Here is a 23,707-nt window from a genome sequence, read left to right as displayed (position 1 = left end):
ACTAACAGGACACCAATAATAAGAAGAGAGACTTGCTTGTGCCAAGAAGCACACGCATTGGACATTAGACTGAAGGAGATCTGTACTTCGGGCTGATGAGTCCAAATGTGAGAGTTTTGGTTCCAGCCGCTGTGTCTGTGAGACGCAAAGTCGATGAATGGATGATCTCTGCATGTGTGGTTCCCACCGCGAAGCATGGAGGAGGTGTGATGGTTATTTGCTGGTGCCACTGTTCGTGATTTATTTAGCATTCAAAGCACACTTAACCAGCATGGCTACCACAGCATTCTGCAGCGATACGCCATCACCTCTGGTTTGCTCTTAGTGGGACTATCATTTGTTTTTCAACAGGACAATGACCCAACACACCTGCAGGCTGTGTAAGGGCTATTTGACCAAGGAGAATGATAGTGTTGCATCAGATGACCTGGCCTCCACAATCAACCGACCTCAACCCAATTGAGATGGTTTGGGATTAGTTGGAACGCAGAGTGAAGGAGAAGGAGCCAAGAAGTGCTAACCATATGTGGGAACTCCTTCAAAACTGTTGAAAAAGCATTACAGGTGAAGCTGGTTGAGAGAATGCCAAGAATGTGCAAAGCTGTTATCAAGGCAAAGGGTGGCTACTTTGAAGAATCTCAAATATAAAATATATTTGGATTTGTTTAACACTTTTGGTTACTACATGATTCCATGTGTTATTTCATAATTGTGATGTCTTTACTATTAGTAACAATAAAGAAAAACATGCACATGAGTAGGTGTGTCAACTTTTGACGGGTACTGTGTGTTGATATATGTGTGTGTGTGCGCGCGCCCACACACACACACACACACACACACACACACAGTTGAAGTCGGAAGTTTACATACACTGAGGTTGCAGTCATTAACTCGTTTTGCAACCACTCCACAAATTTCTTGTTAACAAACTATAGTTTTGCCAAGTCAGAACATCTACTTTGATAAATCAAAAATAGAACTGTTTGTTCATAATGACCATCGTTATGTTTAGAGGAAAAAGAGGGAGGCTTGCAAGCCAAAGAACACCATCCCAACCGTGAAGCACAGGGGTGGCAGCATCATGTTGTGGGGGTGCTTTGCTGCAGGAGGGACTGGTGCACTTCACAAAATGGATGGCATCATGAGGATGGAAAATTATGTGGATATATTGAAGTAACGTCTCGAAGACATCAATCAGGAAGTTAAAGCTTGCTCGCAAATGGGTCTTCCAAATGGACAATGACCCCCAAGCACAATTCCAAAGTTGTAGCAAAATGGCTTAAGGACAACAAAGTCAAGGAATTGGAGTGGCCATCACAAAGCCCTGACCTCAATCCTATAGAACATTTGTGGGCAGAACTGATAAAGCGTGTGCGAGCAAGGAGGCCTTCAAACCTGACTCAGTTACACCGGCTATGTCAGGAGGAATGGGCCAAAATTCACCCAACTTATTGTGGGAAGCTTGTGGAAGGCTACCTGAAACGTTTGACCCACATTAAACAATTTAAAAGGCAATGCTACCAAATACTAATTGAGTGTATGTAAACTTCTGACCCACTGGGAATGTGATGAAAAAAATAAAAGCTGAAATAAATCATTAAATGTCAGGAATTGTGAAAAACTGAATTTAAATGTATTTGGCTAAGGTATGTAAACTTCTGACTTCAACTGTATGCATGTATACATATACACATACATACATATATATTAATTACACACACACACACACATTACCGTTCAAAAGTTTGGGGTCACTTAGAAATGTCCTTGTTTTTGAAAGGAAAACACTTTTGTCCATTAAAATAACATCAAATTGATCAGAAATACGGTGTAGACATCGTTAATGTTGTAAATGACTCGTCAGATTTTTTATGGAATTTCTAGAGGCCCATTATCAGCAACCATCCCTCCTGTGTTCCAATGGCACATGGCACACTTTTGCAAATATGTTAGCACAGCTGAAAACTGTCATCCTGATTAAATAAGCAATAACTGGCCTTCTTTAGACTAGTTGAGAAATTGTCAAGAAACTGAAGATCTCGTACAACGGTGTGTACTACTCCCTTCACAGAACAGCGCAAACTGTCTCTAACCAGAATAGAAAGAGGGGTGGGAGGCCCCGGTGCACAACTGAGCAAGAGGACAAGTACATTAGTTTCTAGTTTGAGAAACAGAAACAAGTCCTCAACTGGCAGCTTCATTAACTAGTACTGCAAAACACCAGTCTCAACATCAACAGTGAAGAGGCAACTCCGGGATGCTGGCCTTCTAGGCAGAGTTCCTCTGTCCAGTGTCTGTGTTCTTTTGCTCATCTTAATCTTTTATTTTTATTGACCAGTTTGAGATTTGGCTTTTTCTTTGCAACTCTGTCTAGATGTCCAGCTACAATAGTCAGTTACAACATTAACAATGTCTACACTGTATTTCTGATCAATTTGATGCCATTTTAAAATGGACAAAAAGGAAAGGACATTTCTATGTGACCACAATAGTCGTGGTCAAAAGTTTTGAAAATGGCACAAATATTAATTTCCACAGTTTGCTGCTTCAGTGTCTTAAGATATTTTTGTCAGATGTTACTATGGAATACTGAAGTAAATTACAAGCAATTCATAAGTGTCAACGGCTTATTGACAATTACATGAAGTTGATGCAAAGAGTCAATATTTGCAGTTTTTGACCCTTCTTTTTCAAGACAAGCAATCTGCCCTGGCATGCTGTCAATTAACTTCTGGGCCACTGATGGCAGCCCATTCTTGTATAGTCAATGTTTGGAGTTTGTCAGAATTTGTGGGTTTTTGTTTGTCCACCCGCCTCTTGAGGATTGACCAGAAGTTGTCAATTGGATTAAAGGTCTAGGGAGTTTCCTGGCACTGGACCCAAAATATTGATGTTTTGTTCCCCGAGCCACTTCAAGGTGGCAAGGTGCTCCATCATGCTGGAAAAGGCATTGTTCATCACCAAACTGTTCCTGGATGGTTGGGAGAAGTTGCTCTCGGAGGATGTGTTGGTACCATTCTTTAGTCATGGCTGTGTTCTTAGGCAAAATTGTGAGTGAGCCACCTCCCTTGGCTGAGAAGCAACCCCACATATAAATGGTCTCAGGATGCTTTACTTTTGACATGACACAGGACCGATGGCAGCGCTCACCTTGTTTTCTCCGGCCTTGCTTTTTTCCCGGATGCCCCAAACAATCGGAAAGGGGATTCATCAGAGAAAATGGCTTTACCCCAGTCCTCAGCAGTCCAATCCCTGTACCTTTTTGCAGAATATCAGTCTGTCCCTGATGTTTTTCCTGGAGAGAAGTGGCTTGAAGTTCTTGATGATCCGATAAATGGTTGATTAGGGTGCAATCTTACTGGCAACAATATCCTTGCTTGTGAAGCCCTTTTTGTGCAAAGCAATGATGACAGCACGTGTTTCCTTGTGGGTAACCATGATTGACAGAGGAAGAACAATGATTCCAAGCACCATCCTCCTTTTGAAGCTTCCAGTCTGTTATTCAAACTCAATCAGCATGACAGAGTGATCTCCAGCCTTGTCCTCGTCAACACTCACACCTATGTTAACGAGATAATCATTGACATGATGTCAGCTGGTCCTTTTGTGGCAGGGCTGAAATGCAGTGGAAATGTTTTTTGGGGTTTCAGTTAATTTGCAATTAATTGCAATTAATCTGATCACTCTTCATAACATTCTGGAGTATATGCAAATTGCCATCATACAAACTGAGGCAGCAGACTTTGAAACAGACATTCTCAAAACTTTTGGCCACGACTGTACACACACACACAGTTATAACATATTAGGAGCACCTTCCTAATATTGAGTTGCACCCCCCCACAGAACAGACTCAATTTGTCAGGGCATGGACTCTACAAGATGTCAAAAGCGTTCCACAGGGAAGCTGGCCCATGTTGACTCCTATGCTTCCCACAGTTGTGTCAAGTTGGCTGGATGTCCTTGGGTTGGTGGACCATTCTCGATACACACGGAAAATTGAGTGTGAAAAACCCAGCAGTGTTGCAGTTCTTGACACCAACTGGTGTACCTACTACCATACCCCGTTCAAAGGCACTTCACTTTTTTGTCTTGCCCATTCACCCTCTGAATGACACACATACACAATCCATGTCTCAATTGTCTCAAGGCTTAAAAATCCTTCTTTAACCTCTCTCCTCCCCTTCATCTACACTGATTGAAGTGAATTTAACAGGTTCCATCAATAAGGGATCATAGACTGACCAGGTGAAAACTCTCATGGAAAGAGTAGGTGTTCCTAATGTTTTGTATACTCAGTGTATATTTCTAATCAATATCTTCAAAACAAATACATTTTAAAGAAGCACTTCTTGGTATAAGCAATACTGTACATTTAAAATATTTCTAAGATAAATTAATTTGACATGAATGTACGGCTTTAATGTGGCAGGTAAGTGGAGTGCACCTGCATCCATTCTTCAACAATCTGAAGCATCAACAGACATACTGTATGACAGACTCAAAATGGTCCATGTCATTGGTTGACTCAATATTGTGTCCTGTTCACTCACGCTTACACAGCAATACATTAAATCTGTTCCAATATGTGTAGTGGCTTTTTTGTTTTACAACTAGATTTGGAAGAAGGATTCTTCTATTTAAAGTGTGCACAAGCACCAATGCAACATTGAAGAGTAACCCTTGTGAGGAGGTAGATGGCAGATCTTTACAAGACATGATCCAGGCTAAGATATGGGACTTTCAACTAGTTGTGAAGGGTGTTTAGCTGGGCTGATGCCCACACTGGTTGCTTGGTCCTTACTCTGTGATGTGAGGTTGCACGAAGTGGCATCTTAGCCTGGTCCCAGATGGTCCAAGATCTCAGTGCTGTCTCACGCCAGTGTGACCCTAGGAGTTGGCAAAATGGCACAAACAGTTCTGGGACCAGGCTAATGGCACCTGGGTGGCAATGGAGATGGTTGGTGGTGTAGTGTCATGCAGGTCCAGCTAGGTGATACAGGGGACAGCCAGGGTGAAGGTGCAGGCTGTTTTGGGACAAGGGCACACAATGGCAGATGGACCTCACGTTTGGTGTACCTCATGGAACATTAACTCCCGTGGGACGCGAGTCTGTGGGCCGTAGAGCGTGCCGGCCCGGCGCTCGAAGGCAGACACATTTTTCTTTACCACCTCGTCAAAAAACACAGTTGCTAACTGAGAGTGGAGCAAGGAGCGGAACTCAAACGAGATCTGTGTGGCAGGAAGGAAGGAGAGGGCAGAATGTCAGTCGGAGAAGACATACAAAAGAGAAAGAGGATAAGCAAAGGATAAGCTCTGTTAACGGATATAACTTAAGACTATTCACATGCACAAGGTCTATGCACAAATAGAGAGCAAGATTAGAAGAAACTGAGAGGTTGGCAGCATGAGATAAACAGAAGGGCTGCAAGCTGGGGCTGTCATATTCACCGAAACGTCCACAGTGCAGGTGCGGGGATAACCAGGGATTCCAGGACTGAAGCGCCATATCGTCTCCAGATGGTTAAAAAGTGTTCCATCTGTGCACACCGCCTAAAAAATGTAATCCAATAAGAAAGGGTTACTTAGAGTAATCTATCACCAAACCAACAATGATCATCACATATCTCATCATAATTCATGAATCCTCAATTAAGCGGGACTAAATGGGATTGCAAAAAATCTGGTAACTTTCTCAAGAATCCCAGGTTTTCAAGAAATCCTAGTTGGAAGATTCCTGAAACCAGGAGGGAATAAGCACGAAATCTGGAAGTTACTGGGATTTTTAAACCATAATTAAACAGGAGGGACTTACTTTGACCATGTGGGGTCGCACCACGCTGATCATGGATGTGTATCGCTCTACGATGGGTGGGAATCCCACCTCTAGCTGAGCTTTGGAGTGGCCTGCCCTCTTCATGATGGTCTGGGACTTCTTACACCAGGGGACAAAGAGTTTGTAGTCATCCACGTTGGCTACCACATCATACATCTCCAGCATAGAGTACCTGAAGCAGCATAGCAAAAGGAGTTTGAAAACAACATTACATCCCTTCCACTTCGTGTTTCAAATAGGCTAAGCCCTATTTTTTCCTTTAATATGAAATCTATCTATGCATTCAAGCTCTTGTTCTCAAGCTCTCATTCAAGCTCTTGTTCTCAAGCTCTCATTCTCAAGCTCTCATTCTCAAGCTCTCATTCTCAAGCTCTCATTCTCAAGCTCTCATTCTCAAGCTCTCATTCTCAAGCTCTCATTCTCAAGCTCTCATTCTCAAGCTCTCATTCAAGCTCTCATTCAAGCTCTCATTCAAGCTCTCATTCAAGCTCTCATTCAAGCTCTCATTCAAGCTCTCATTCAAGCTTGTAATGGCAGGGTAGCCTAGTGGTTAGAGTGTTAGACTAGTAACCGGAAGGTTACAAGTTCAAATCCCCGAGCTGACAAGGTACAAATCTGTCGTTCTGCCCCTGGAAAGGCCGTTAACCCACTGTTCCTAGGCCGTCATTGAAAATAAGAATTTGTTCTTAACTGACTTGCCTAGTTAAATAAAAGGTAAAATAAATTTTAAAAACTACATACAGGAATAGCAAGTCCGACAATATATTCTATTTCATGTATGGTAGCATCTTACCCCAGTATCCTCCGCTCGGAGTACTCCTTTCTCTTATTTGTGAACCCCATGAAGGTTCTGCTGTGGGGAACTGATGTCATTGTGTCCCAATTCCGCTGATGGCAAAGCACTCTGGGAGTCCTAGTCATTACAATACCACATGATGACAAGTGTCTGATAGGGAAGGGAGAGAAAGGATCATGTTAAAAATACTGGAGTGTAACATCTCTAACACACACACACTTTTCCAGACAGGCTTCCTGCCTTTAGAGTCAGGGCAGAAATAATATATTGCCTGCAGGGGGAAAAGGTTGCCAGTAGTGTCCTAACCTTCAATGTCTAGGACAAGCTACTATATTCTGAGTAAACACATGAATGGAACTATGTGTAATGCGACCCACTCAGTCAGGTTACGTGAGGTGGCTTGCAGAGCTGGCATGTTTTGCTATTGGGGTCTGAATGTGCTCACTACAAATAACTGTGTGACAGTCATAAAAAGTTTAATTACAGTCATAGACAAAATTACAGAGAGCACTACTGACAAAGTGAAACCAACACGAAGAAAGCCACAATATGCATATACAACAATGGTGACATTGATAGGATTGAAAAGGGAACTTTTTAGGCCTTAATGCCAATTTGATGATTAATAGGAAGAACACAAGTTACTAATTGTTTATATTCTCTGAAAAAACAGAATGTTCTTCAGTGTGGACCTATTTGAACCAGATGTGTAAGTGCTTTGCTGGAACAAAAACCTGCACCAAAGGGGATTCAAAGATAAGCACAATGCGCATGCACAGCACTGATTGGTTAATTGTGTCACATGAAGTTATCAATTTATTAATCTCACCTGATAGTCTGTCTCATATGTTCTCTTGACCCCGCGGTGTGACATGGTGAGCGCCCAGAGCCTACAGCAATCTCCAAAAACTCACTGAATGTCCGCACACCCATCTGTATTCGCCGGGCAGTTGCTGCCATTGTATTTTGGGTTACTTTATCAGAACCTCAAGTAGAATAACGGTTCACGGAGACCGGATCTGTAGGTTTCTGTTAAAACACCGACTTTAGCCAATTTCGGATTAGCTATTTGAAGCCTTTCCCAGTCCTATTTCAAGGCATCCATCAACGTCAGACACCGTGTAGATAAGCTTCAGTTCACTTATCCAAGTAGACGCAACCAAAAAGGCCGCGTTTACATAAGTCGTTTATTTATTCCAAGCTCGATGTCCTGGGACGCTGAAGGTGCATAAAATGCGCGTTCAAGTTTTTCCCCATACGGCGACAACTCTTTATCTCGACCGTATCTGTTTAGTAAAGTAAACACCGGTATTGGTCAGGCTCATGGCCAGGGACACACTGTTCTAAAACAGAGAAACTGTCCTATCAGTGCATTGCTGCCACCAACTGTGTCGGAGGTATTACAATCCCAAACCGCCCTGCTCCCAAAGAACATTACTGGGAGTAAGCAATGATTTCTTATATAATAAACGAGTACAATTTTAAAATGGAGAGATTATTTTGAAATGCATTTAGTATATAATTGTAATTCTTCTCAAACATTGCCAGGCTTTCACATTGTCTGGGAGGGCAAAACGGGGGACGTGGAACTGCGCATGTGCGTGATAGCAGAACTAACTAACAAACAAACATCAAGCAGAGACGGACAGCAAACACAGATCACGAACTTTCGTATTAATAACTAACTATCTACATGAGTTAACTATCGTTTAATATACCTTGCAGTTCCACTCTAATGAAGGAGCTCCGTCCTGGCTGACTTTGGGAGATGGGAGTACACAATATTACAGACCAGGTGATCTAGCAATTAGTTAGCATGCTAACTAGCTAACGTTAGATGAAAAGCCTGGCTATTTGGCTGGCTAGTTAGCTAATCAAATGTTTTGATTGCATTTTCCTTAAAGTTGACCAGTTCCATAACGTTACTGATGCAAGTATCTGCAAGCAATGTGTCGTAGGATTGTTAGCTAAACCTCGGCGCGGCCTGATGCTGTCTGCCAACGGTTAATAACTAGCTGCGATTCCTTGCTAACCACACAGTCTGACGTTCTCCTGTGCTTATCTCCAGCTTCCACTGGTCCAAGCAGTTTTTAATCGAAATGCCGATGAAATTCAACTACTATTGCACAACAAGAAAGAGGACGTCAATGCACTGGTATGTTTGTGGTGCCACAGCACTGGCTCTGGTATATTGTGTGTTGATATTGTAACGTTATAGCTAGCTACTGTATCGCAACATTTCTCCAGTTATTGCAAGTAGAGGGGTGCCAGGTGGATCCTTTTCCCAATTCAAGTGATTAGGTTATTCTTTTGTATTTCCCTAAAACCTAATTTATATATCTACAAACAGTAGAATGTCAAAAGAAGGCCTAAAGGTTTTTTTTATTTTTAGGCAAGCCCGTTAAGAGCAAATTCTTAGTTTTAATGAGAGCCTAGGAACAGTGGGCTAATACGTTTCAGGGGCAGAACGACAGATTGTTACCTTGTCAGCTCGGGGTTCGATCTTGCAACCTTTAGGTTACTAGTCCAACGCTCTAACCACTAGGCTACCTCCCGGCCCAGTATCTCATCAATATACTTATTTGTGGCTGCCAGTGTAAGAGGGAGATGGATTTTGCGTCTTAATGTAGATGGTTCATTTGTCTTAACTTTTCCCACAGGACCAAGAGCGCCGTACAGCACTACATGCTGCTGCCTGTTTGGGGGATGTTCATATAATGGACCTCCTCATCAATGCAGGTGATTGTGACCAAAATTGACCAACCACTGGTAGTTATGTTAACTAAACAGAACTCCCCACGCCTGATCTGTTATATTTTCAATGAAAAGGGGGTTTTGGTCTATGTACAGTTGTAGTAACAATGTGTAGTGTCTGTTCATTGTTCATTAGTCTGACTGAAACTTGAAAGAAATGACTCAACTGTACTTGTCAAGGCCCTCTAATATTGCTCCTTGTTTTGTACACTCATAGGTGCAAATGTAAATGCTAAGGACCATGTGTGGTTAACTCCATTGCACAGAGCTGCTGCCTCCCGGAATGAAGTAAGCAGTGTTGATCATCTCTCTAATGTGAAGACTATAAAGCACTGTATCAATGTTTGGTACTGTTTGGGTGTTGACAAGAAGTGTTTTCTCAAGGCCAGTTTGATTCCTTCTCTCTCCAGAGGGCAGTGGGGCTACTTCTGCGGCAGGGAGCAGAGGCCAATGCACGAGACAAGTTCTGGCAGACTCCACTGCATGTTGCAGCTGCCAATAGAGCCACGCGCTGTGCAGAGGCCCTGCTCCCCCAGCTGAGCAATCTGAACATGGCAGACCGCACTGGCAGAACCGCCTTGCACCACGCTGCTCAGAGCGGATACATGGAGGTGAGGGCTGGCAATACTGTGTGCTCTTGGAACAGGGCTGTTTTTACAAACCATTTCAGAGTGGAACTGTGGATCTAAGATCAGTTCTTTGATGAGGTTTAAGGCGGTTGGCATCCAATATGTTGCATTACCTCCACCTACTAGACTGGAGTAAAACTCCCTTATACTTTGATGAGGTTTAAGGCGGTTGGCATCCAATATGTTGCATTACCTCCACCTACTAGACTGGAGTAAAACTCCCTTATACTTTGCTTGAATTTTTTTTAACAAATACTACACTACTCACAAAAAATTCCCACCCTACTCCACTATTTAAATCGATTTAGTCCTACTTCACGCCAACTACCTGAAAGGATGGGACACCACCACTTAACACACCCTGTAACTCTTCTGATGTCAAGTCTCGCACACCCCAATACCTCTGCAGCTGCCACCAAAACCTCTATTTTCTGCGACTTACGTTCCATCCCTGCAGTACAGTTGATAACCATAGCTATAAACGCCAAAAATCCTATCTTACTGAAACATATATTACTTGTTTTATCCCTCTGTACTGGTTCATATCTACAATTATTTGTATACATTTTTTAATAAACCTTTATTAGGCAAGTCAGTTAAGAACAAATTCTTATTTACAATGACAGCCTAGGAACAGTGGGTTAACTGCCTTGTTCGGGGCAGAACGACAGATTTTTACCTTGTCAGCTCAGAGATTCGATCTAGCAACCTTACGGTTACTGACCCAACGCTCTAACCACTAGGCTACCTGCCTCCCCACTACTCACACCACTCTTCTCAGGATCCCTCCCCCTTGACCCATCTTCCTCTACTTAATTCACTGCCTCAGCATGTGACAACTTCTGCACTACTCTAACCCTGGAAACATCATCCTACCTCTCTCGCACAGGACCTTTCTGATCCCCAGCCCCATGGGCACTCCTACAATTAACACATACCACTACTTCAGAGGGGTTGGGTTAAATGCAGAAGACACATTTCAGTTGAAGGCCTTCAGTTGTACAACTGACTAGGTTGTGTACAACTGACTAGGTTGTGTACAACTGACTAGGTTGTGTACAACTGACTAGGTTGTGTACAACTGACTAGGTTGTGTACAACTGACTAGGTTGTGTACAACTGACTAGGTTGTGTACAACTGACTAGGTTGTGTACAACTGACTAGGTTGTGTACAACTGACTAGGTTGTGTACAACTGACTAGGTTGTGTACAACTGACTAGGTTGTGTACAACTGACTAGGTTGTGTACAACTGACTAGGTTGTGTACAACTGACTAGGTTGTGTACAACTGACTAGGTTGTGTACAACTGACTAGGTTGTGTACAACTGACTAGGTTGTGTACAATCAGCACGAACCCCTTGGATTGTAGCACTCAACACTGCATCCCACTTATAAAGCAGCTGCTTCATCTTCATGTTATTCTTTATCAAAAGCTACCGCAACGCTTTTCCATTTCAAGTAAGCGTGCTCTTCCAACCACCATCCAACTCTAGGATCAGTTCTCCCATCTTGTTCATTATAATTTTGAAGGAAAACCTGGTTATAGATCAGCATGCCTACTCTGAGATGCTTTAGTGTATAATGAAACTCTGTTTACATGTAATTTTTCCTCTTGTCTGTCCTCAGATGGTGAAGTTGCTGCTGAATAAAGGGGCCAACTTGAGTACCAATGATAAGAGAGAGAGACAGCCTATCCACTGGGCAGCGTACTTAGGTGAGGTGGACTCTGCACTGGGAAAACTCTTCACGTGATTTTCTTAGAGTACTGAATTATCAGAATTTCATAACATTGGCTTGAATGGCAGGTGATAAATATTCAGTGTTTCCCAATTTTAAGTTGGGTGAACATTATGGATGTACTCCTCACTAGAGGGTGACATTAAAACAGTACTCACACTGCCTCTCCTATGTGACTTATAGGGCATCTGGAGGTGTTGAAGCTGCTAGTGTCTCGGAGTGCAGACAAGGGCTGCAAGGACAAGCAGGGCTACACCCCTCTCCATGCTGCCGCTGCCAGCGGACACATTGACATAGTCAAGTACCTACTGAGGCTCGGGGCTGAGGTGAGTGTAGAGGTCAAATTGTATTTATTTTACCAGGTTAGTCTCATTGAGTTTAAACATCTCTTTTACAAGAGAAACCTGGCCAATATAGCAGTACACAAAGTTTCAAACATTTACAACACAAAGTACTACATTTAAAAAAAAAACATCTGACACATTTGAATAGGCACATTGGTTTTGGGAGGAGCAGTTCAGCTAGGGGTCAAACCATTGACTGCCGCCCAATTCATTTTCCACCAAAGATTTTACCCTGGCTTTAAAATTATTCTAGGGGGTGAGCTCCTGTAGTTTCAAGTCCTTTTGTCGCTCATTCCAAGTAGAGGAGGCAGGGTACTGGAATGCTTTTTTACCTAGCTCTGTACGGGCCTTAGGCACTGTCAACGAGATACAGATCTGTGAGCGTAGGTGATATTTGTCATTAGTCAGCTGGACAATGCACATACTTGGGAGCTGTCTCAATATGGCCTTATGGGTAAACGGATGCTCAAGATAGCCATAGGAAGTAATATTAATTGAGTTTTAGTTTGACCATTACCAGAAGAGACAGTGGATTATCTTTGAATATAATTATATATATATATGCATAAATTGAATTCTATTCAAAGATAATCCACTGTCTCTCTCTATAGATATATATATATATATATATATATATATAGAGAGATATCTCTATAGATCTATCTATATAGATATAGATGGATATAGAGAGATATCTCTATAGATCTAGAGATAGATATAGAGAGATATCTCTATAGATCTATCTATATAGATAGATAGATAGATATAGATAGATATAGAGAGATATCTCTATAGATCTATCTATATAGATATAGATGGATATAGAGAGATATCTCTATAGATCTAGAGATAGATATAGAGAGATATCTCTATAGATCTATCTATATAGATAGATATAGAGAGATATCTCTATAGATCTATCTATATAGATAGATAGATATAGAGAGATATCTCTATAGATCTATCTATATAGATAGATAGATATAGAGAGATATCTCTATAGATCTATCTATATAGATAGATAGATATAGAGAGATATCTCTATAGATCTATCTATATAGATAGATAGATATAGAGAGATATCTCTATAGATCTATCTATATAGATAGATAGATATAGAGAGATATCTCTATAGATCTATCTATATAGATAGATAGATATAGAGAGATATCTCTATAGATCTATCTATATAGATAGATAGATCTATAGAGAGATATCTCTATAGATCTATCTATATAGATAGAGAGAGATATCTCTATAGATCTATCTATATAGATAGAGAGAGATATCTCTATAGATCTATCTATATAGATAGAGAGAGATATCTCTATAGATCTATCTATATAGATAGAGAGAGATATCTCTATAGATCTATCTATATAGATAGAGAGAGATATCTCTATAGATCTATCTATATAGATAGAGAGAGATATCTCTATAGATCTATCTATATAGATAGAGAGAGATATCTCTATAGATCTATCTATATAGATAGAGAGAGATATCTCTATAGATCTCTCTATATAGATAGAGAGAGATATCTCTATAGATCTCTCTATATAGATAGAGAGAGATATCTCTATAGATCTCTCTATCTATATATATAGATAGAGATAGTTTGACCATATATATGCGTACAGTTGAAGTCGGAAGTTTACATACCGTAGCCAAATACATTTAAACTCAGACTTTCACAATTCCTGACATTTAATCCTAGTAAAAAGTCACTGTCTTAGGTCAGTTAGGATCACCACTTTATTTTAAGGATGTGAAATGTCAGAATAATAGTATGTAGTAATATAATGATTTATTTCAGCTTTTATTTCTTTCATCACATTCTCAGTGGGTCAGAAGTTTACATACACTCAATTTGAATTTGGTAGCATTGCCTTTAAATTCTTTAACGTGGGTCAGACGTTTTGGGTAGCCTTCCACAAGCTTCCCACAATAAGTTGGGGGAATTTTGGCCCATTCCTCCTGACATAGCTGGTGTAACTGAGTCAGGTTTGTAGGCCTCCTTACTCGCACACACACTTTCAGTTCTGCCCACAAATGTTCTATAGGATTGAGGTCAGGGCTTTGTGATGGCCACTCCAATACCTTGACTTTGTTGTCCTTTGCCACAACTTTGGAATTGTGCTTGGGGGTCATTGTCCATTTGGAAGACCCATTTGCGACCAAGCTTTAACTTCCTGACTGATGTCTTGATGTTGCTTCAATATATCCACATAATTTAGCTTCCTCATGATGCAATCTATTTTGTGAAGTGCACCAGTCCCTCCTGCAGCAAAGCACCCCACAACATGATGCTGCCACCCCCGTGGTTCACAGTTGGGATGGTTTTCTTCGGCTTGCAAGCCTCCCCCTTTTTCCTCCAAACATAACGATGGTATTTATGGCCAAATAGTTCTATTTTTGTTTCACCAAAAAGTACGATCTTTGTCCCCATGTGCAGTTGCAAACCATAGTCTGGCTTTTTTATGGCAGTGGCTTCTTCCTTGCTTAGCGGCCTTTCAGGTTAAGTCGATATAGGAATCGTTTTACTGTGGATATAGTTACTTTTGTACCTGTTTCCTCCAGCATCTTCACAGGGTCCTTTGCTGTTGTTCTGGGATTGAATTGCACTTTTCGCATCAAAGTACATTCATCTCTAGGAGACAGAAGGCGTCTCCTTCCTGAGTGGTATGACGGCTGCGTGATCCCATGGTGTTTACACTTGCGTACTATAGTTTGTACAAGTGAACGTGGTACCTTCAGGTGTTTGGAAATTGCTCCCAAGGATGAATCAGACTTGTGGAGGTCTACAATTTTTTTTCTGAGGTCTTGGCTGATTTCTTTTGATTTTCCCATGATGTCAAGCAAAGAGGCACTGAGTTTGAAGGTAGGCCTTGAAATACATCCACGGGTACACCTCCAATTGACTCAAATGATGGACATGACATAATTTTCTGGAATTTTCCAAGCTATTTAAAGGTACAGTCAACTTCTGACCCACTGGAATTGTGATACAGGGAATTATAAGTGAAATAATCTGTCTGTAAACAATTGTTGGAAAAATGACTTGTTTCATGCACAAAGTAGATGTCTTAACTGACTTGCCAAAACTAAAGTTTGTTAACAAGACATTTGTGGAGTGGATGATACACTTAGGTTGGAGTCATTCAAATCAGTTTATGTAAACCTCCGCCTTTGTGTGTTTGTTTGTTTGTTGCTTAGCTTGCTCCTTATGTCTTGTGTGATCTTGTACTCTTTCAGCTGGATGAGCCCAATGCCTTTGGGAACACTGCTCTGCATGTGGCCTGCTACACAGGCCAAGAGGCTGTGGCCAATGAGCTGGTGAACCAAGGAGCTAACGTCAACCAGCCCAACAGGAGTGGCTATACCCCACTGCACCTGGCCGCTGTGTCCACCAACGGGGCCCTCTGCCTGGAGCTGCTGGTCAACAATGGGGCCGACGTCAACCAGCAGGTCTGGGCCCTTATTCATAAAGTGTCAATGAGTAGGAATACTGATCTCGTATTATGTCCCCACCTGTCCATGTAATCTTATTCATTATGATCTAAAAATGAAAAACGGATCCTAGATCAGCAGCTCTACTCTGAGGCTAATGCAATCAGTAGCCTTATATGTTGTTTAATGGGTGGCGATGGGAGGATTTATCTGTTTTCTGCCAGACTAGTTTGTCATATTTCTCTTCTCCCTTCGCTAGAGTAATGCAGGGAAGAGCCCCCTGCACATGGCAGCCATTCATGGACGCTTCACACGCTCTCAGATCCTCATCCAAAACGGTAACCATGACAACCCCTCTAACTGAATGACATGTTAGGATGCTTTATACAAGTCCTGTCCCACTGGGTCTCTGATTCTATGTTTCTTGTTTGTTGTTAGGTGGAGAGATTGACAGTGTGGATAAATATGGCAATACCCCCCTCCATGTTGCTGCTAAGTACGGCCATGAACTACTGATCAGTACTCTGATGACCAACGGTGCAGATACAGCCAGACAAGGGATTCATGGGATGTTCCCGCTGCACCTGGCTGTGCTCTATGGGTTTTCAGACTGTTGTCGCAAGCTACTCTCCTCAGGTTGGTACTTACATACATACACTACCGTTCAAAAGTTTGGGGTCACTTACAAAATGTCCTTGTTTTTGAAAGGAAAACACTTTTATGTCCATTTAAAATAACATCAAATTGATCAGAAATACAGTGTAGACATTGTTAATGTTGTAAATGACTATTGTAGCTGGTAATGGCTGATTTAGGAATATCTACATAGGTGTACAGAAGCCATTTTTCAGCAACCATCACTCCTGTGTTCCAATGGCACGTTGTGTCAGCTAATCCAAGTTTATAATTTTAAAGGGTTAGTTGATCATTTGAAAACCCTTTTATTTCAGAAGAAAGTCTTTGTTTCTGGCCATTTTGAGCCTGTAATCAAACCCAGATATGCTGATGCTCCAGATACTCAACTAGTCTAAAGAAGGCCAGTTTTATTGCTTCTTTAATCAGAACAACATTTTTCAGCTGTGCTAACAATTGCAAAGGGGTTTTCTAATGATCAATAGGCCTTTTTAAAATTATAAACTTGGATTAGCTAACACAACGTGCCATTGGAACACAGGAGTGATAGTTGCTGATAATGGGCCTCTGTACCCTTATGTAGATATTCCATTTTAAAAAAACTGCTGTTTCCAGCTACAATAGTCATTTACAACATTAACAATGTCTACACTGTATTTCTGATCAATTTTATGTTATTTTAAATGGACAAAAAAGTAGATTTTCTTTCAAAAACAAGGACATTTCTAAGTGACCCCAAACTTTTGAACGGTAGTGTACATTATATCTGTATTTGATGGATCACTCCTGGTTGACTCTTCCTCTCCCTCAGGTCAGCTGTACAGTATTGTTTCATCTATGAGTAAGGAGCACGTACTATCAGCCGGGTTTGACATAAACACTCCAGACAACTTTGGAAGGACCTGTCTACATGCTGCTGCTTCTGGAGGGTAAGACACAGAACCACACTCCAAAACTGGACCCATTCTGAACTATTGGATAATATACCCAAATGAGTCTGTCATTCTCATCTTATTACTCACTTCTCCGCTGCTGACAGAAACGTTGAATGTCTCAACTTGCTCTTAAGCAGTGGTACTGACTTGAATCAGAGGGACCAATCGGGAAGGTGAGTTTTTGCCACTGATTATTTTCTTTGTCTGTGTTTGTACTCATGCTGGTGTGAGTACGAGATAGTAAATGTTAAATGGAATAGTCAGTAATTTGAGATCGCCTGGGTACTGTAAAAGCTCTTTGTGAACAGCTAATGTAAAAAGTACTTTATGAATACATTTGATTGATGCACTGATTATTAGTTGGGCCTTCTCTTGGTCTCTCAGGACTCCGTTGCACTATGCAGCTGCTAATGGGAGGTACCAATGCACTGTGACCCTAGTGAGTGCTGGCGCTGAGGTCAATGAGCCAGACCGTACAGGCTGCACTCCCCTGCACTACTCTGCTGCCTCCCAGGCCTTCTGCAGGTAGGAACTCGCACTCCATCGACAAATACACCAAGACGCTTTCAGGAAACATAGCTGTGTTGAATTTGTGAATAAACGTGTTCATTCTGCACTTCCAGAATGGACCGACATTTCCCTGGGACTCTTCAGAGCGAGGAGGATGGAGATAAGGAGTCCTATTTGTTAGTTTACTGTCTGCAACCATTATTTTGTATCTTTTTAAAATTTGTATAATTTTCTACTGATTTAAAGAACTCAAAATATGTTGTTTATTTCATGACCCCTACTTGACTGTGGCTATTGTCTGTTTTTGTTACTAGTTGCTTGGAGCATCTGTTGGACAACGGTGCAGACCCATCCCTGGTCAACTCTAAAGGTTACAGTGCTGTTCATTATGCTGCTTCCCACGGCAACAAGCAGAACCTGGAACTGGTAAGTCCTTCTGTTTGTGTTCAGTAACTTGTATAGCTCCAGCCATTTAGGTCAATTGTTTTTCATCATGACTTTGCTGTATCTGTGGATACTATTACATTGTGACTCTTGTCCCTTTAGCTCCTGGAAATGTCCTTTAATGCCCTAGGAGACATTGAGAGCAGTATTCCAGTGAGTCCGTTGCATTTAGCTGTAAGTGTGCTTTTCATTCCTAAAATCCTCTCTGTTACTTTGTAGCTTGAGACTGAGTGTGTGTTTCGTATGGAGAAGATGCCATGTTCATATAGAGCAGCCAAAACATGACAGCTTCCTGTCGTATCCCATCTCCTCTCCCCCTCAGGCTGATAATGGCCACTGGCAGGCGCTGAGTGTGCTGACAGAGACTGCTGCCTACGTAGATGTGCAAGATGCCTCGGGCCGCTCTGTGCTCTACTTGGCTTCCCAGAGAGGTTACGCCCGCTGTGTAGAGGTCCTGCTAGCCCAGGGGGCCTCCTGCCTCCTCAACGAGAACAGACACATGTGGACCCCTCTACACGTCGCAGGTACGGTCCCCCCCTCAGAACCAGATGTGGGTTGAAATGAGTTAAAGTTTATTTGCCATGTGTAATGAATACATGCAAGTATGTGTCCCTGTATATTGTTCGATATTAGCAGGTATGGAATAGCTTAGAAACAAAGCAGTCAGGGTTGAATGTGTGATTGAATATTTGTTTCATATCAGCTGCCAACGGCCACACGGAATGTCTCCACATGCTGGTGGAAAGCGGGGAGGAGGCAGACCTTACCAACGTCACAGACACACAGGGACAGTGAGTGGTCTCTCTTTCTTGCTACCTGGCAGGAAACTTTGTTTTTGTAATGTAAATGTGTTATTTACTTTGAATAACTCCATATAGATACAGTGTTAGCAATACAGTTTAGGTTGTTCATGGAAGATTGACAAAATCGTACATCCTGTCTGCTAGAATGCATTGTTGTTGATGTTGTAATATAAATGACTGTGTGTGTGTGTGTGTGTGTGTGTGGTCTTCCCTGTCTTCCTCCTCAGGACCCCTCTGATGCTGGCCGTGCTAGGTGGCCATACAGACTGTGTCCACCTGCTGTTGGAGAAGGGGGCCTGGCCTGACGCCAAGGACAAGGGGGGCAGCACAGCCTTGCACAGAGGGGTGAGCTACACGCCTAGAGGCTTTTCACATTACTCAGCTGAGAAAAAGGTCAAATTCTTCAGCTACACCTAGCCTGTCTGGTTGTTGTGTGGTACAGAGGAACACTGCAACATTAGTTTGAAATAATTATTAAAGCACTGTAAAAGTTAGAAATATAGCTGTGTAACTCTTTGGAACCTGTCCCATAGGCGGTGGTGGGCCGTGAGGACTGTGTGACAGCCCTGCTGGATCACGAGGCATCTGCCCTGTGTCGGGACGGCCAGGGTCGTACCCCCCTGCATTACGCTGCCTCCCACCGCTACACTGACATCCTGGCCAGTCTGCTGCGTGCCGCCACACGCTCCGATCCTCTGGACTCCCTATTGGACCACGAAGAGTACACGCCATCACACTGGGCCGCCTACCAAGGTCTGTGTGGTTATTGGTTACATCCCAAAACACCCTCTTTCAAGAAGGGTGTATATTACATGTATAAATGAAATGTGGGGGGAAAACAGTTTGTTTTGTAGTGTCTTTGTAATTCAAGATGAACATACTTTTTTTTTCTCCTATCAGGGCATGAAGGCTGTTTGGAGGTTTTACTTGAACACAAAACATGTAGTAGCCAAGAGGGAAACCGCTTTACCCCATTGCACTGTGCTCTGTGAGTATTCTCTCATCAATGTTTTAAACATGATAATACATTATTACGACAATGTGTTTGGGAAAGGATCAGTAATGATGGGTTCTATAAATGGGTTGGTTGTTTAGCAACAAAACTGACAGTTGCTAAACTACAGGGTTGGCTTAGACTGTTGACATGTAAACTATATTTAGTCTCCAAATGTTTATTGAAAACATAAATACATTTGCACAATGAGCACTTGTCTCAAATACAATTGTTGGTTAGCTAGGTAGCTAATTTTAGCCATATTAGCATAGACATCAGTCAAAACACCTCAAAACAAGACATGGTATCAAAAATGATGAAACGAGCCACCAATGATTCCCCACAGGGCAGCTTCTTGTCATTGTTGCTAGCTATCTGACCTTTCAGAATCGTAACAACGCACACCTTCCGGCCACATCGACGCGCGCATATTTTTTTGTGAAGTTGTCAGTCAACACGTCTATGTGGTGATCTTTTGATGTTGTGTGATGCTGCAGAATGAATGGCCGTAGTGGAGCTGCAGAGATGCTGTTGGAATCTGCTGGTGTACAGATGGTTAACACCAGGGATACTAAAGGAAGGTAAGTCAATTGAGGGCAAGGTGTCATTACCTTACTAGATGTTTACCTGGGTATCTCCTGTTTCATTGTCATGTCTTCTGAGCTGTACCTCTGTGCTCAGTGTGGACTCCAGATTTGATCTCCTGTTTCATTGTCATGTCTTCTGAGCTGTACCTCTGTGCTCAGTGTGGACTCCAGATTTGATCTCCTGTTTCATTGTCATGTCTTCTGAGCTGTACCTCTGTGCTCAGTGTGGACTCTAGATTTGATCTCCTGTTTCATTGTCATGCGAGACTGAGCTCACCAAGGTCAGGCTGCCTCTCTTTGCCTGTAGGACCCCACTTCATGCCGCAGCGTGCGCCGAGGATGTGTCGGGGCTGCAGCTGGTCCTACGCCACGGCGCTGAGATCAACGCCGTGGACCACACCGGGCGCTCTGCTCTCATGGTTGCTGCTGACAACGGACAGAGTGGCACCGTGGGTAAGTCTACGGAACACATTTTCGTTGATGTTTTGATAAAGGATAGAGTTTAGCAGATTCTCTCTCATCAGTCTCTGAAGAAGAATGAACTACCACTTGATTGGAGTGAATTCATTATGTGTTGGGTAGATCTGTAAAGAGGAATCCTGTGTCATTTATCTCTTGATTCTCCCCTGGTGTCCCCAGCCATCCTCCTGCAACGGGCCAAGGCTGACCTGACACTGCTGGACGACAATGGAAACACTGCCCTGCATCTGGCCTGCAGCAAGGTAAGCAGCCCTCACAATATCATCAGAGCTCAGAAAGAAATGGAGCATAATAACATAGCATTCAAGCTTTCAGCACCTCTCTGATGAACGGAGATTAATGAAGTGAATGTATTGATGATGGTTGATGTAAGCATGTTTCTGTATTTGTCTTGCAGGCTCATGAGATGTGTGCCCTGCTGATTCTGGGGGAGATCCATAACGCTACCCTCGTCAATGCAACCAACGCTGCACTGCAAATGCCCCTGCATCTAGCAGCACGCAACGGTATGGCCACTGTGGTCCAGGCACTGCTGAGTCGAGGAGCCACAGTGCTGGCAGTGGATGAGGAGGGTAAGGAGAGACACTATTACATCTTTCTCAAAACCTCGTCTTCATTTTAACATAATGCTATGGGCTTTCTAATTGATTTCTGATTTGTTACTTACTTAGGCTTTTTTCTCCTCCTCGAGCATAGGCCATAGACAACAGCTTTCTAGTGTATCTGGTCTGATGGTGTTTTTGTTGTTGACCAGGCCACACTCCAGCCCTGGCCTGCGCCCCCAACAAGGACGTGGCTGACTGCCTGGCTCTGATCCTCTCTACCATGAAACCTTTCCCACCTCTGGACCCTTCCTCGTGCTCCTGCTCCTCTTCCTCCTGCCCCTGCACCTCCATCTCTGTCTCCTCCATATCTGTCTCCTCCTCCATCTCCCCTGGTCTCAACCTACTGAAGCACTGCGGCATCACCGCAGCCTGCACACCCCTGCCCAACGGAAGCCTTCACCATCACCACGGCTAAGTCAAAGACCACCATGGCGCCGCCATCGGCCTGGACGGGTGCCTTTCTGAGTGAGGTCATCCTACACCTACAATCTGACACCACTACAACCACCACCACAGGGTGACTCCCTTGAGTACACCCACCTACACGCCTGTGCGTATGTGTGCGCGTATGGTCTTCTCCTGAAGTGCAGTCAAACCTATATGCAAATAGAGCCCACAGCATCTATCTCAGCTCTGTAATAGTTAGTGCTTAACACAGAGAGACTGATCTCTCTTTCTGTAATGTCACTGGAATACTGCTGTTTGTCCCTAAATGGTTGCTAATAACCAACCACAAAAATCATCTAAATAATCAATCCCTTTAAAAAATGTCCCGCAAATAGGTACTTGTCAGCACGGAAAAATGACTGACAGCTTAAAGGACTTTTTATTTTCCTTTTTGTGTTTGTTTGTAGTCTCTTGTTTAGTCACTTCTCATTATCATTCAGTATTTAATATTATATCAGAAACTAGGACTAGTAGTGGTGGCCTTGAATAGGAATGCACAGCCTTCCCCAAAGGAGAATGATCAAACGGGTTAAAGTAGGGTAGAGGACTTGATGAAGGAACCATACAGAAGAAAGTCCTGCCCAAGAGTGCAATGCTAAAATATATCTATTCTGACTTTTTTTTTTATGATTATAATATGTACCTTGTGTAGTAGCCTATATTTAAACTTTTAGCCTAAAATAGTTTGTCAATTTCATAGAGCTGCTAAAGTTTGAAAAATGTATATGTAAGCATGTCTCCTTGCAAAGGAGTACAGTGCTCGGGTTGGGATTTTAGCATCAATTTATTCTCAATGCTGAAGTATTGTCTACAACACAGTTTTGTGTTTACTAAGCTAGAATGTGGTTCAAAGCATATCAGTTATGACCAAAGGTGATCATCACTACTATGGCAAAACAAAAATATTTATTTGAGATGTACTGTATAGAGAAAGACGATAGATCGATCTTGAGATACCTCGATAAATAATTTTGCAGCTGCTGAACGTTTAGTTAGACAGGGAGAGTAGTAGCAATGAGGCCTTGGTAATTTAGTTTGCCTTTGGGAGCGGGCTCGCCCCATTGCACCTCAGTGAAGCCTCTTGTATTGTGAGCACTTTCTCTTGTATTCTGAGATTACTGCTCAGTCATTTTACCAGCCATTTCAATTGATTTCTCTTTTTTTTTCTTATCATTCTCAAAAGACTTTGGTACATTGAATGGGATTATTTCCCCAAATTTGGCCTTGTTCAATCTGAAATTGAATTTATACTGAACAAAAATATAAATCGAACATGCAACAATTTCAAAGATTTTACTGAGGTCATATAAATTCATATTTTACAATTCATATAAGGAAATCCGTCAATTTAAATCAATTCATTAGGCCCCGATCTGTGGATTTCATGACTGGGTGTACAGATCCAGAGCATCCCAAACATGTTCAATGGGTGACATGTCTAGTGAGTATGCAGGTCATGGAAGAACTGGGACATTTTGCAGCTTCCAGGAATTGTGTACAGATTCTTGAGATATGGCACCCCGATGGGCCTCAGGATCTCGTCACGCTGTCTCTGTGTATTCAAATTGCCATTGATAAAATACAATGTGTTCATTGTCTGTAGCTTATGCCTGCCATACCATAACCCCACCACCACCATGGGGCACTTTGTTCACAACGTTGACATCAACGTGTGGTCTCCGATGATACCACAGGTAAAGAACCCAAATGTGGAGGT

General features: G+C 42.4%; 2 protein-coding genes across 2 annotated transcripts; one reads left to right on the top strand and one right to left on the bottom strand.

Annotated features, from left to right (window-relative positions):
• Window positions 1-4,403: 4,403 nt before the first annotated feature.
• Window positions 4,404-7,994, bottom strand: LOC109908573 (coenzyme Q-binding protein COQ10 homolog A, mitochondrial-like). The gene is made up of 5 exons (XM_020507238.2): window positions 7,465-7,994; window positions 6,633-6,785; window positions 5,819-6,011; window positions 5,455-5,556; window positions 4,404-5,235 (listed from the first exon to the last, which is right to left on the bottom strand). The coding sequence occupies exons 1-5, from the start codon at window positions 7,593-7,595 to the stop codon at window positions 5,068-5,070; spliced, it is 747 nt and encodes a 248-aa protein (XP_020362827.1). The 5' UTR covers window positions 7,596-7,994; the 3' UTR covers window positions 4,404-5,067.
• Window positions 7,995-8,217: 223 nt separating this feature from the next.
• Window positions 8,218-23,483, top strand: LOC109908207 (serine/threonine-protein phosphatase 6 regulatory ankyrin repeat subunit C). The gene is made up of 26 exons (XM_020506760.2): window positions 8,218-8,430; window positions 8,704-8,790; window positions 9,296-9,374; window positions 9,607-9,677; window positions 9,800-10,000; window positions 11,648-11,735; window positions 11,942-12,084; window positions 15,358-15,570; window positions 15,812-15,890; window positions 15,991-16,188; window positions 16,997-17,114; window positions 17,225-17,293; window positions 17,505-17,645; window positions 17,744-17,806; window positions 17,945-18,056; window positions 18,177-18,248; window positions 18,397-18,598; window positions 18,778-18,865; window positions 19,105-19,222; window positions 19,411-19,630; window positions 19,778-19,865; window positions 20,369-20,452; window positions 20,766-20,911; window positions 21,098-21,180; window positions 21,336-21,510; window positions 21,693-23,483. Exons 1-26 carry the CDS (start codon window positions 8,404-8,406, stop codon window positions 21,956-21,958), a joined length of 3,231 nt encoding a protein of 1,076 aa, XP_020362349.1. The 5' UTR covers window positions 8,218-8,403; the 3' UTR covers window positions 21,959-23,483.
• Window positions 23,484-23,707: the final 224 nt, after the last annotated feature.

Source organism: Oncorhynchus kisutch, linkage group LG17, assembly GCF_002021735.2.
Source record: "Oncorhynchus kisutch isolate 150728-3 linkage group LG17, Okis_V2, whole genome shotgun sequence".
NCBI lineage: Eukaryota > Metazoa > Chordata > Actinopteri > Salmoniformes > Salmonidae > Oncorhynchus > Oncorhynchus kisutch.
Note: the sequence above shows the minus strand (reverse complement) of the source record. Positions and strands in the feature narration are given on the sequence as shown.